Below are 15,185 nucleotides of genomic sequence, written 5' to 3'. Positions count from 1 at the left end.
ACCCGGAGACATTGTTCTCATTGTTGATCATTCTGCCCCCAGAAATTCTTGGATTATGGGTAGAATTCTGAAGACCACACCCGATGCTTCTGGTATTGTTCGACGTGCTTGTGTTCAGACAAAGACTTGTCAGTTGGATAGACCAGTAACGAAACTTTGCTTATTGCAAGAAGCAGAAAAAGATTAAGAATTTGCTTTAAGAAAGTAAATATAAACAGTGGACTTTTCAAAAAGACTGTTTAAGGAAGGAGAACTATTTATGGCTCCATTTAAGAATTTGAAAAAGATAATTGTTATGCATCAGGCATAGACAATTAGGGGCCGGAATGTTAGAGCCATAAAGAGCACTAGAGATTTGTCTTTTTATTTTTGTAATATTTTTCTATAATATTGTATTGTTTGTATAGGGATGCAAAGTTAGTGCCATTTGATGCAGTATTCAATATTATTATTTGTGATATTATGGTGTGTGCATGACGTTTTATGTGTTCAGTGGTGCTATACATACTGCGATTATCAGGCGCGCATGCTCGAGTGACGTCACTGGCGTCACTGTCTCCGTTCGGTCACACACTGTGTGCTTGAAGTTTGGACTTGCTATTTACTCGCAATTTAAATCTTAATCATTAAATTCTTCCTCATTCGCTAAGTATTTGTCTCTCCTACTTAGGGTGACCAAACCCTTAATACATTTATACAAACAAAACTGCTTTAAAAACGGTCTGTCCCTCGAGCATCCGCCTGTTGTTTGTAGCTTTAGCCTGCTAGCGCCGCTGGTCAGCTAAAGCTACCGACCTCTTTAACCATACACTTTTGACTTACTGGCTTTGCTCTTTACCCCGTAAAATGTCGCTTCCGTCTCTGTCCTTCTGTGCAGGAGAAGCATCGATGGAGGCGTTGGAGCTGGAGCTGGAAGAAGTGGAGTCCCAGATCCGCGCGCTGGTGGTAAGACGGTCGCGGCTACGGGAACGGCTCCTCGCCGTACCTAATGCTAAGGCCGTCTCATCACCTAAGGTACGTGGAAATTACAACCACATCATTCCCTCTACCTCAACCCCGCGTCCTTCTCTGTCCAGGCCCAGCGCACCCGGGGCGCGGCTCAGCCAGGCGTCGTTCACGCCGACACCCGGCTACCACGGCGCCTGGGTGCAGCCGCGCAAGGTGCTTCCCAGATCCCGGGGCAGAACGTCTCCGCCTGTGTTCGAGATCTCCACGGAGAACCGCTTCTCCCCTCTCCGCGAGTCGGGTCCCGATGTGGCCATCATCGGTGACTCGATCGTTCGTCACGTCCGTGCCGCCTCCTCAAAAGGTAATAAAGTACGTACTTTCTGCTTTCCTGGTGCCCGTGTGAGAAATATTTCTACACAGATTCCAACCATCCTGGGCGCTGCCGAGAGCCCTGGTGCCGTTGTCCTCCACGTGGGGACAAACGACACCGGGCTCCGGCAGTCGGAGATCCTGAAGAAGGACTTCAGGAGCCTGATCGAGACGGTTCGACGCACCTCGCCCGCCACGCAGATCATCGTTTCTGGGCCGCTTCCTACCTACCGCCGAGGAAATGAAAGGTTCAGTAGACTTTTAGCTTTGAATGAGTGGCTAATAACATGGTGTAAAGAACAGAAATTGCTCTTTGCTAATAACTGGAATCTTTTCTGGGAGCGTCCTAGGCTCTTCCGTCCTGACGGCCTGCACCCCAGTCGAGCCGGAGCTGAACTCCTGTCGGACAACATCTCCAGACTACTTCGCACCATCTGACTAGCAGGTAAAAATTCACAAAATTCACACTATAGCCACTTAGACTCTTGTTCACCCCACTTAAACATCAGTAACGCATATCTGGCGAATCCTATAGAGACTGTGTCTGTTCCTCGTATTATTAGATTAAGAAATAAACGTACTGTGTGCTCCAGGAAAAATCTAGTAAGAATCAAACCAGAAAAACCAGTAGAAAGTGAAAATACAAATTTCGTAAAACTTGGTCTCCTAAACATCAGGTCACTTGCACCTAAAGCACTTATCATTAATGAAATAATAACAGAAAACAATCTTAATGCACTCTGTCTCACTGAAACCTGGCTGAAACAAAATGACTATATTAGCTTAAATGAAGCAACTCCTCCAGGATTCTTATATAAACATGAGGCTCGTCAAACTGGTCGTGGTGGTGGAGTTGCATCAATCTTTAGTGATTTCCTTAATATTAAACAGAGAAACGGACTTATGTTTAGCTCCTTTGAAGTATTATCGCTTAATGTTCAGCTTCCAGATACTATACAAAAACCTATGTTATCTCTCGCTTTAATCACCATATATAGACCCCGAGGACCCTATGTCAAATTTCTAAAAGAATTTTCTGATTTTATTTCTGACTTACTAGTCAAAACTGATAAAATGCTAATTGTAGGTGACTTTAACATCCACATAGATGACGCTAATGATACATTAGGGCTCGCGTTTATGGATTTAATACACTCACTTGGGATAAAGCAAAACGTTGTGGGTCCAACCCATCGCTTAAAGCATACATTAGATCTAATTCTGTCTTATGGAATCGAGGTTATTGACGTAGACATTATACCACAAAGTGATGATATTACAGATCACTACCTCTTACTATATAAGCTATGTTTACCTGAAATCAGCAAACCCGCTCCAATACTCCGCCCTAGTAGAACTATTGTTCCGTCAACTAAAGATGAATTTATAAATAACTTACCTGATCTCTCTCTATTTCGTAATGCACCCGCAAACTCAAATGATCTTGATGTAGTAACCAGCAGTATGGATGCCATCTTTACTAGCACACTAAATACTGTGGCACCCATCAAATTAAAAAAGGCTAGAGAGATTAAAACTATACCATGGTATAATAGTCATACTCGTGCGCTCAAAACAGCAACCCGCGCCCTGGAACGTAAATGGAAAAAAACTAATTTAGAGGTCTTTAGAATTGCGTACAAAGACAGTATGTCCAGCTATAGGAGGGCTCTAAAATCTGCCAGGACCGAGCACCTGCGCAAACTGATAGAAAATAATCATAACAATCCTAGATTTTTATTTAACACCATCTCTAAATTAGCAAATAATCGGTCATCCTTGGAACAAACTACTCCACCGCAAATTAGTAGTGATGATTTCATGAATTTTTTCAGTAATAAAATAGAAGGCTTTAGACAGAAAATAGGAGATGCCAAACTTTCTGCACCGGCTTATACTCCAAATCCTATAAATATTTCATTAAATCATAATAATAACCTACACTGCTTCAAAATCATAGAACATGAAGAGTTAGTAAAAATTATAAATAGCTCTAAACCAGCTACGTGTATGCTGGACTCAATTCCAACAAAATTACTGAAAGAGCTGCTACCTGCTATAGGAGAACCTCTTCTTAACATTATCAACTCTTCTTTATCTATAGGCCATGTTCCAAACTCTTACAAGCTGGCTGTTATTAAGCCTATTATTAAGAAACCGCAACTAGACACCAACAACTTAGCTAACTATAGGCCTATTTCTAATCTTCCATTTATGTCTAAAATACTAGAAAAAGTTGTTTCCACTCAATTATGCTCTTATCTGCAGACGAACAATATTTTTGAAGTGTTTCAGTCAGGTTTCAGGGCTCACCACAGTACAGAAACCGCATTAGTGAAAATAACCAATGATTTACTCTTAGCTGCTGACCGAGGGTGCGTCTCGCTATTAGTTTTACTCGATCTTAGTGCGGCATTTGATACCATTGACCACAATATCCTCATAAATCGCTTAAAGTCTACAGGTGTCCAGGGACAGGCTCTACAATGGTTTAAGTCATACTTAACTGACCGCTACCAGTTTGTGAATCTTAATGGACAGCCTTCACAAATCTGCCCAGTAAAGTATGGGGTGCCTCAAGGATCAGTTTTAGGCCCTTTACTGTTTACAATTTACATGCTACCACTGGGAGACATTATTAGAAGACATGGGATCAGCTTTCACTGCTATGCAGATGATACTCAATTATATATTTCCACTAAACCTGACGAGACGTCTGAACTTTCTAAACTAACTGAGTGTATCAAAGACATCAAAGACTGGATGACCAACAATTTTCTTCTCTTAAACTCAGACAAAACAGAATTATTACTTATTGGGCCTAAATCTTGCACACAGCAGATCTCGCAACTCAATTTACAATTAGAGGGATACAAAGTTAGCTTTAGCTCTACTATAAAAGATTTGGGTGTCATATTAGACAGCAATCTAACTTTTAAAAACCATATATCCCATGTCACTAAAACTGCCTTCTTTCATCTGAGAAATATCGCTAAATTACGAAATATGCTATCCATCTCAGATGCAGAAAAGCTAGTCCATGCTTTTATGACTTCGAGACTGGATTACTGTAATGCTCTATTTGCTGGCTGCCCAGCATCCTCTATTAACAAACTTCAATTAGTACAAAATGCAGCAGCCAGAGTTCTGACCAGGTCTAGAAAATATGATCATATAACCCCAATTTTATCCTCCTTACACTGGCTGCCTGTTAAATTTCGTATTGAATTTAAAATATTACTTCTCACCTATAAAGCTCTAAATAATCTAGCTCCTGTTTATCTAACCAACCTTCTGTCTCGCTACGAACCAACTCGTTCCTTAAGATCTCAAAATTCAGGGCTTCTAGTAGTACCTAGAATAGCAAAATCAAGTAAAGGAGGTCGAGCCTTCTCTTTCATGGCTCCTACACTCTGGAATAGCCTTCCTGATAACGTCCGAGGCTCAGACACACTCTCCCAGTTCAAAACTAGATTAAAGACCTATCTGTTTAGTAAAGCATACACTCAATGCATCACCTAGCGGGTTCCACACAGGCTTCTGCATCTTGCTTATATACACTATGAACAGCAGCTACGCTAATTATTCTCTTTATTCTCTATTTTCACCTGGGGATACTCATCCCGAGGTCCTCAGATTAGGCGGAGTCACTGATTGGATCCAAGACCAGCGACGTGATGATCCCAAGGATTCCATATCCTGGACCAGGCCATATCCTGAGCTGCTGCTGCGCTGATGGTCGTGGGGAGTGGAGAACATGTGTCTGATTCCAGCGACGCTCCAGGGACAGACGAGTCTTCATTGAGGCCATCTTCCAGCATAAACCACGGCGAATGAAGTTCTGCACAAGACTTTTGGCCAGCGGAGAAATTAAAATGGTCGTGCCCAACTGAGTCTGGTTCTCTCAAGGTTTTTTTTCTTCACTCCCATCAGGTGAAGTTTTTTTTTCCCTCTCCGCTGTCGCCACTGCCTCGCATGGTTCAGGATTGGTAGAGCTGCGCATCGATGAATTTGCTCTTCAGTGTTTGAACTCTCAGTAATGATTAAATCACACTGAACTGAGCTAAACTGAACTGAACTGAACTTAAACACTAAAACCTGAACCACACTGTTCCAGTTACTATGACCATTTATGTGAAGCTGCTTTGACACAATCTACATTGTAAAAGCGCTATACAAATAAAGCTGAATTGAATTGAATTGAATACGTCATATGTATGCGTAAGCATCTGGAAAAAATGATCTGAAAGAAGGAAGGGGCTTGAGGATAGACAGTCTTTTGACCGTTTTAAAATCATATTTATTTCGAAACTTGATAAAGTGTACATAGTTCTTTTGTTTGTATTTTGATTATTGTTGTTCTCGACAAACAAAAAAGTAAACTGTTACATTGCAAGTTTTTGGTTTTGCGCGTCAAATCCTTTGTTTCGAGCCCCTATAGAAATGGTGAAGAACTTGAAGAATTAGATCGCCATTACAATTACCATTTTGTTAATAAATACACCTTTATTACAATTGTGTCTTCCTTGTGTTGATAATACAGAAAAAGCTCTACAAGTCAAACGATCTCATTATCCTTCAGATTTGGCCAGATAATAAACTGCTCATTTGTATAATTTAATTAATAATATTTGATTGTTATTTATTTTGACAGTGGAAAGCTGTCTGGTGCCCCGTTTAAAAGGAGTTATTTATCTGTTATTTCTACATTAATTGGTGCCCCCACGTGAGGCACGTGTTAATATCAATACCTAAATATTGATTTTAATATTTGATAAATCCAATTATCACTGCACTCTTATCGTTTTGAAGGATGTTGTTGCAAAATTTAACGTCATCTTTACCGAAAATAGCAGCAAATACGTACAGAAATCCCATAGTCCAGCCCCCAACAGGAAAGTGAGTACATACATGACGGGGTCGCCGAGTCCATCGAATCCCATTTTTGTCGTTCATTTACTCTGTTGTTCATACGGCAAAACCGAAAATAGTTGCAGAAACATACATATACAATTATGTGCCACAGTCCGGCCTCCACCAGAGAAGAAGGAAAGTACGTGACGAGGTGGCCGAGTGGTTAAGGCGATGGACTGCTAATCCATTGTGCTCTGCATGGGTGCGTTCGAATCCTATCCTTGTTGCTCATATGTTCTGCCATTCAAGAGATCATGATATATCTGTAGAACTTCTTTATTCTCACTCTTTTAGCGTTTTGAAGGATGTTGTTGCAAAATTTAACGTTATCTTTACCAAAAATAGCAGCAAATACATACAGAAATGTCATAGTCCAGGCCCCATCATGAAAGTGAGTACATACATGACGAGGTGGAAGAGTCCATTGAATCCCATCCTTGTCGTTCAAATGTTCTGGCGTTTGAAAGAGGCCGGTGCTTCCATGGAAGGTGTTTTACTCGCAGGCTCTTATCGTTTTGAAGGATGTTGTTGCAAAATTTTACAGCATCTTTACCGAAAATAGCAGCAAATACATACAGAAATGCCGTAGTCCAGCCCCCAACAGCAAAGTGAGTACATACATGACGGGATGGCCGAGACCATCGAATCCCATTTTTGTCGTTCATTTACTCTGTTGTTCATACGGCAAAACTGAAAGTCATCTTACCAAAAATAGTTGCAGAAACATACATATACAAATATGTGCCACAGTCCAGCCTCCACCAGAGAAGAAGGAAAATACATGACAAGGTGCCCGAGTGGTTAAGTTGATGGACTGCTAATCCATTGTGCTCTGCACGTGTGGGTTCGAATCCTATCCTTGTTGCTCATATGTTCTGCCATTCAAGAGATCATGATATATCTGTTGAACTTCTTTATTCTCACTCTTTTAGCGTTTTGATGGATGTTGTTGCAAAATTTAACGTTATCTTTACCAAAAATAGCAGCAAATACATACAGAAATGTCATAGTCCAGGCCCCATCATGAAAGTGAGTACATACATGACGAGGTGGAAGAGTCCATTGAATCCCATCATTGTCGTTCAAATGTTCTGGTGTTTGAAAGAGGCCGGTGCTTCCATGGAAGGTGTTTTACTCGCAGGCTCTTATCGTTTTGAAGGATGTTGTTGCAAAATTTTACAGCATGTTTACCGAAAATAGCAGCAAATACATACAGAAATGCCGTAGTCCAGCCCCCAACAGCAAAGTGAGTACATACATGACGGGATGGCCGAGTCCATCGAATCCCATTTTTGTCGTTCATTTACTCTGTTGTTCATACGGCAAAACTGAAAGTCATCTTACCAAAAATAGTTGCAGAAACATACATATACAAATATGTGCCACAGTCCAGCCTCCACCAGAGAAGAAGGAAAATACATGACAAGGTGCCCGAGTGGTTAAGTTGATGGACTGCTAATCCATTGTGCTCTGCACGTGTGGGATCGAATCCTATCCTCGTCGCTCATATGTTCTGGCATTCGAGAGATCATGGTGTTTCTGTAGAAGTTCATTTTCTCTCACTCTTTTAGCTTTTTGAAGGATGTTGTTGCAAAATTTTACGTCATCTTTACCGAAAATAGCTGCAAATACAAACATATATGCCATAGTCCAGCCCCCATCATGAAAGTGAGTACATACATGACGAGGTGGAAGAGTTCATCGAATCCTATCGTTGTCGTTCAAATGCTCTGGCGTTTGAAAGAGGCCGGTGCTTCCGTGGAAGGTGTTTTACTCACACGCTCTTTTCGTTTTGAAGGATGTTGTTGCAAAATTTAACGTCATCTTTACCGAAAATAGCAGCAAATACATACAGAAATGCCATAGTCCAGCCCATATCAGGAAAGTGAGTACATACATAACGGGGTGGCCGAGTCCATCGAATCCCATTCTTGTCGTTGTCATGCTCTGTCGTTTATATGGCAAAACTGAAAGTCATCTTACCAAAAATAGTGGCAGAAACATATGTAACCCTAGTGAAATAGTTAAAGTATAATCATATTATTATTATATCTACAAGTCTTTATAAATATAATAAACGAAAAAAAAATCATGTATACAAATGTAGTTTGAGGTAAAGTAACTACCAATCGTAGGAGCGGGTTGTTATCTCCGCCCCTTCCAGCTTGCCGGCAGAGAGAGACAGAGCAGAGACGAGACCGGTTGGCAGAACAATAAAGAGGAGCAAACTTAAACAAAAAGATTAAAATACAGTATGTTATGATTCCTAAACAGTTTAAAAGTGATTTTAGTTGTACTAAATCAAGTTGTACCTGCAAAATAGTTGTTATTTATTTAGTGTTAGTGTGTTTAAGAGTGTGTTAAGAGTCAGACCGCATGTTGCATTGCGTTTACGGTGCGCTGACGCCATTTTGCAATCAGGTGTGTGTGAGAAGACCATAAAGTGATATAGACATCGCAAATTTGACAGGTATTCCATTATATTAGCTCATTTTATGGTATACATGTGTGTGGATGTGTTTTATTTGTTCCACGTTTTGTATATTTTGTATGTTTTTGAAATTATTTTGAACATATTAAACTTCTTTATATATTCTGGTCTGTGATCAGGCCAGGTTTTTTTCTGAGGACATTTTCCCAGTTTCACTGGATTCCTTGTATTGATGGCGAGAATCCTACATCAACCTGGAAAATTGTGAAGTAAACATATTTCAATTTATCCTCATTTCACCGGATAAAGTAAAAATTTGCCAAGAAGTTAATTCCTTTATTGGACTGCAATTTTTTTTAATACAGCTCTAAGGACTGATTTTCTTGGAGGGAAAAAACAGAACATTATCTGAATTGAACTGATTTCACCAATTTCAGAGTGAACAACGACACTGATTTATTTGTGTTTTTTTTTTTTTCACTTGAATTCATTTATTGTGATTTGTGTTTGATTTAAAATAACTGTAAAGTGGGTGCACCCTGGGGTTGTGTATAAATAGTTATGTTACTGATGTAAGTATTGTTTACTAAGACAAATACGAAAATAAAAAAGTTAAAAAGTTTGCATAACCGGGCGTGCTTCCGGCAGTGAATGGAATAGACATGTTTTCAGTAGCTCTCCGCTAATCTCAATAATTTCATATAAGTAAAAACGTTGCAGTCTTTAAAAATACTAAAAAACCTCGCTCGTGAGTAATAAACATGCCAGCAAAGCAAAAGAAAACTGAGAAGTCGTGTACTGAAGAAGAAAACACAGCTAATGCTTCCGTATCGCCGACGGATGCTAGTCACGCTAGCAACAAGGCTAATTTTACAGACGCCACAAATACAGACATTATGAAAGCAATCGCTGATTTGAGCAGCTCCTTCGACCGAAAATTTGATGTTCTTTCATCCGCATTATCTGAGGTGAATGTGTCGCTTGCCAATATCTCTGCCAGGGTGGCTGAAACAGAGGAGGCGGCTAAAACTCACGAAACCCGCATTGAATTACTGGAGAAACGATGTGCGCACCTGGAAACCGAGTGTGGAAAACTTCGAGAAAAGACATGCGATTTAGAATCACGATCTCGACGGCAAAACATCCGAATTTTCGGAATAAAGGAAGGTGTTGAGAAGGGGAAACCTACAGAGTTCGTGACCAAACTTTTGGAGCAGATATTGAGTGAAGAGAACCTTGAAAAGCCACTGCAAATTGACAGGGCACACCGATCGCCACAACCATTGCGAGGTGGGAGACCTCGGGCATTTATTGTTCGAGTTCATCATTACCAAATGAAAGAAACCATTCTACGCTTGGCAAGATCGAAACCCCTGCAATACGATGGCACAACGATACATATCTTTCCTGATCTTGCAGCCGAAGTAATGAAACAAAGACAAAAGTTTGACAGCATACGGAAAAAATGCAGGGAGCATGAGGTGAGATGTGGATTTCGTTTTCCCTCAAAGTTCATCGTGACGGTCAAAGGTAATGAAACGAAGGCTTTTGATCTACCCGAGATGGCCGAATCATATCTACGTCAAACAGTGGACAACTGGTAAAGGAACTGAACTGTTGAAAATGGTTAATAAATTCATTATGAACGAGCTCAACTACGAACATATTTGACCAAAAAGAAAAGAAAAGAAAAAAAGACTGCAAATTATCATTTTTGTAATAATTTGAGATATGCGGTGACTATCTCAATGGAAGAATGCCAAAGGGCATCGAGGGTGAATTGACAGATGCTGTTAACTTTAAAGGGAAGGGGTATCCATAGTGGTTGCATGGGATACAATAACTGGGGGATGGGGGAGGGCGGGCGATGGCGGGATTTTGTTCTTGTTCTAATTCTTAAGGTTCACTATGTTTGTGTTCACGTGAAGGCCATATTTTTCATTTGGAAGGTTCAATTAACAAAAAGTGTTTTTGTAAAGGTCAATTATAATACAATTTATTTTAAACAGTGAACAATATGAATACTAACTGTGGCGGGACATTGACTATGTTAAGTTGGAATGTACGTGGAATTAACAGTCCAATTAAAAGAGGTAAAGTTTATGCACATCTCAAAAAGATAGGTGCAGAGATAATATTCCATCAAGAAACGCACATTAAAGCTACTGCAAGGTTTAGTATTAAAGCTCCATGGATGTCTCAAGTTTACCAATCAAATTTTTCTACCAAAGCCAGAGGAGTAGCGATTATTATCAAAAAATCTGTTCCCTTTATTCATAAACAAACAATTAAAGATATAAATGGCAGATATTTGATAATAATAGGGGAAATAAATTCGTTATCCATTACTTAAGTCAATATCTATGGGCCAAACTTTGATGATCCTTCATTTTTTGAGAAAATCTTTAAAAGAATACCAGATTTTTTAAATACACAAGTTATTATGGCAGGTGACTATAATTGTGTGTTAAATGCAAGGTTAGATACGCAACCCCGACGAAATACAACAAGTAAATCATCGCTTTTATTAAATAATTATATGCAAAAGTTAAATTTGGTAGACAGCCGGAGAGCTATTCATCCCACAGATCAAGATTTTTCATTCTACTCTTCAGTTCACAAAACTTATTCAAGAATAGATTTTTTCATAATAGATTCAAGACTGTTACAATATGTTACTTCAACAATATAACACACTAGACTCATATCTGATCATGCCCCAGTCTCTCTCAATTTAAAAATAAATCAATCTAAAGGAAGTAGTATTTGGAAATTTGATAATATGTTATTAAAAGATGTCAAATTCTGTGAATATCTATCCGACAAATTCATATCATTCCTGGAAAATAATGACAAAGGAGATGTATCAGATTCAATCCTCTGGGAAACAATGAAAGCAGTAATAAGATGAGACATCATGTCATATCAAGCAACTAAAAATAAACAAAATAAGGCAAAATTGATTGAAATTGAACACAAATAACAAAATTAGAGATGGAATATAGATCAACCAATTGTGAATCCACTCTAAAAAAAATAGTCTCCCTGCGAAGTGAGTATAATTCCATACTTTCAAAAAAAGTTTCAAAACAACTCATACATATAAAACAAAAACAGTTTGAAATTGGTGATAAACCTCAAAAGTTACTCGCACGACAGTTGAAACATTCTCAAGCAGCACGGGCAATATATAAAATAAAATCAGAAAATGGAGAGGCTCTAGTTGATCCTAAAGGAATTAATAATTGCTTTTTTGACTTTTATAAAAAAGTATATAAATCAAAAAAGGACATAAATCAAGAGGCAATAGATGAATTTTTGTCAAATATAGACCTACCAACTCTTCATTCTGAAGCAAAACAGAGTTTGGACGAAGAAATTACACTAGAGGAAGTGGACGAAGTAATATCTCAGCTACCTAATAATAAATCTGCTGGTCCAGATGGCTTTAGTGCCGAATTTTATAAAAAATTTAAAAATCATCTTGCACCATTGATGCATCGCCTGATTAAAAATTCAAAAGAACAGGGCAAATTCCCACCTACAATGTATCAAGCAAATATTGTCTTAATTCCAAAACCTGGATGGGATAAGCTAAAAATGTCTTCATATCGACCGATTTCTCTCATTCCAATTGAATAAAAAATTATAAGCAAAATTCTAGCAAACAGATTGAAAAAATATATAGGTTCAATTGTACATCAAGACCAGACTGGTTTTATACCAGGTAGACATATATATTTTAATTTGAGACGGCTATTCAATATAATTTATAGTAAAAACAATACTAAAGCATGCGTAATTTCACTTGACGCTCTACAAGCTTTTGATCAGTTGGAATGGAAATATATGTTTACGACTCTAGCAAAGTTTGGTTTTGGTCCAGAATTTATTAAATGGATTAAAACAATATATGCAAATCCAGTAGCCTCTGTTATTACTAATCAAAACATTTCAAATACGTTTCAACTAAGCTGTGGTACACGGCAGGGATGTCCCCTGTCTCCTTTCTTATTTGCAATATCAATGGAACCGCTGGCAGCTAGTATTAGGCAACATCTCAGTATAACACCAATAATGACTGAAGGCAGACATCAACATCTGTCATTGTATGCTGATGATATACTTTTATACATCTCCGACCCCGAAAAATCTATACCACCATTATTTGATCTTATCAATAAATTTGGTAGTTTTTCTGGTTTTACAATAAACTGGGAAAAAAGTGAATTAATGCCCATTTCTGATGACATAGATAAAGATTTTTTAGAAAAAGTTAAATTTAAAATAGCCAATAACTCCTTTAAATACTTTGGAATAATGATCACCAGAAAGCCTAAAACACTTTTACAACTAAATTGGAAAAAAAAGATAGACCAGCTTAATAGCGATATTAATTTTTGGAAGACACTCCCTATGTCTATGGTAGGTAGGATTAATGCTATAAAGATGGTTGTATTACCAAGATTTCTGTATGTTTTTCAAGCTGTCCCATTCTTTATTCCCATACATTATTTTAAACAGCTAGAATCAATAATAACCCGATTTATTTGGGCTAATAAGACTGCTTGAATTAATAAAAAACATTTAAATAAATCCAAGGACCTAGGAGGATTTGGTCTTCCCAATTTTAAATATTATTATTGGGCAGCTAATCTAAATACATTGTCCTGGTGGAGAAGGATTAGTTTGGTGGAACAAAGAGACAAGCCAGAATGGTTAGCTATTGAGGACGCTTCTTGTAATATGACCTCATTACCTGCCCTGCTTAACAGCCCAATTAAAATAAACACAAAAAATATTTAAAATATTGTAATTATTTCCAATGCAATTAAAATATGGAAACAAATTAAGGCATACTTAAAAATTCCAGATATGTATTTGGACTCACCAATTTGTAATAATCATGCATTCCCTCCTGGACTAAATGACAAATTTTTCTCCAAATGGAAAGATAAGGGCATCTTAACAATTCAAGATCTTTACAAAGAGGGAACATTTAGCTCATTTGAACAACTAAAACAAAATTATAACCTTACTTCCTCAAACTTTTTTCGTTATCTGCAAGTTAGGGATTTTGTTAGAAAACATATTAAAGATTTTGAAATCGAGAGGCTAGATCCTACATTGGATACAATTGTTAGCATAAACCCTGGAAATATTGGTAATGTGTCTAACTTTTACAAGTTGCTGTTGGACAGGTGCTGTTGGAAGGTGGACAGCAGTACAGCTAAAATAAGACATGACTGGGAAGATGAAATGGTTATTAACATCTGTGATGACAAATGGGATGAATGCTTAAAAATATATACATTCATGTTCTGTGAACGCAAGACATCATCTGATCCAATACAAGGTCATTCATAGGCTCCATTATTCTAAATCAAAACTTAACAAAATATTTCCAACAGTCTCTTCAAGTTGTAATAAGTGCAGTGTGTCAACAGGAACTTTGTTTCATTCTTTGTGGTCATGCAGTAAACTACAACCATTTTGGAAAAATATATTTAAATTTCTTTCTGAAGTGTACTCAACGAATCTGGAAATGGATCCTAGTATTGGACTTTTAGGAGCAGAGTACAGTCCTTGCAGTAGAAACCAAACACAAGCAATTCTATTTTGTATGTGTCTTGCAAAAAAACTCATTTTACAAATGTGGAAATCTGATGCTGTCCCCACCTTTGAAATGTGGGCTAGAGAACTTGGAAATATGTTACACTTAGAAGAACTGAGATTCATACTAAATGACAAATTGTCCATTTTTAACAAGATTTGGGAACCATTCATATTATTTTTGCAGATAGACTGAACTGATAGACTTACAAGACTGTTGTATTTTAATTTATCTATTTATCTTATTTCATTATTTATTTTATAATTTTTTTATAATGTCTCTTTTGGTTTCATTGTCCATGTACGCCTTGCCTCAATTTTAAATTTTTGTCCCAGCCAGATCTATATATGATTGTAAATGTTATGCATATATGCCTTTTATTTTTATGAACCTTCCACAAATATTTTGATCAATGTCAAATGGGTGGGGTGGGTGGTAGGGTTTTGCGTTCCTTTTTGTAATAAGTTGAATTCACTGTAAGTACTACCAAAATAATTTTGATGGTATATTTCTTTGTAAGAACTCAGGCAGTACTGTATGTAATGTATGAAGGTTTTTTCAATGAAAATGAAAATAAAGAGTTAAAAAAAAAAAAAAAGTTTGCATAACCGAGATTATGTAGTTTCCTTCTTGCACCTGTCTGTCTACCTGGAAAACAGTATAATTGTAGAAAAATTGGAAGGATGGGGTGTTGAGCCTCTAACAAAAATTAAAAGAAGATGCTACCCGGGCACTGACATCGAATGGGACGAGGTTCCTAAAGGTAAGGTTCCCAAAGGAGGGGGCATCACTGCTCTAAAGCACGAGGCTAGAAACAGCCGAAGGACCACAGCATTTCCGGGTGATGCACAGTCGGCAAGTGAAAACTTGTAGGCAGTGCATGAGCCCTGACCATCTGCTGAAAGACTG

At 38.0% G+C, this 15,185-nt stretch overlaps 1 protein-coding gene across 24 annotated transcripts; it reads left to right on the top strand.

Annotated features, from left to right (window-relative positions):
* Window positions 1-536: 536 nt before the first annotated feature.
* Window positions 537-5,522, top strand: LOC141380208 (uncharacterized). Of its 24 annotated transcripts, none has more exons than XR_012397847.1 (5): window positions 537-720; window positions 878-1,309; window positions 1,369-1,565; window positions 1,668-1,762; window positions 4,954-5,522. XR_012397847.1 is itself a non-coding variant. In XM_073937470.1 (5 exons), the coding sequence occupies exons 3-4, from the start codon at window positions 1,253-1,255 to the stop codon at window positions 1,753-1,755; spliced, it is 444 nt and encodes a 147-aa protein (XP_073793571.1). In that variant the 5' UTR covers window positions 537-720; window positions 878-945; window positions 1,077-1,252; the 3' UTR covers window positions 1,756-1,762; window positions 4,954-5,522. The 24 variants fall into 24 exon arrangements, 20 of the variants coding, with proteins under 20 accessions (XP_073793571.1, XP_073793572.1, XP_073793569.1 ...); XR_012397850.1 differs by having other exon boundaries at window positions 4,946-5,522; XR_012397848.1 differs by having other exon boundaries at window positions 537-776.
* The last annotated feature ends 9,663 nt before the right edge of the window (window positions 5,523-15,185 follow it).

This window comes from Danio rerio, chromosome 22 (assembly GCF_049306965.1).
Source record: "Danio rerio strain Tuebingen ecotype United States chromosome 22, GRCz12tu, whole genome shotgun sequence".
NCBI lineage: Eukaryota > Metazoa > Chordata > Actinopteri > Cypriniformes > Danionidae > Danio > Danio rerio.
The sequence above is the reverse complement of the archived record's forward strand: the minus strand, read 5'-3'. Positions and strand labels throughout refer to the sequence as shown.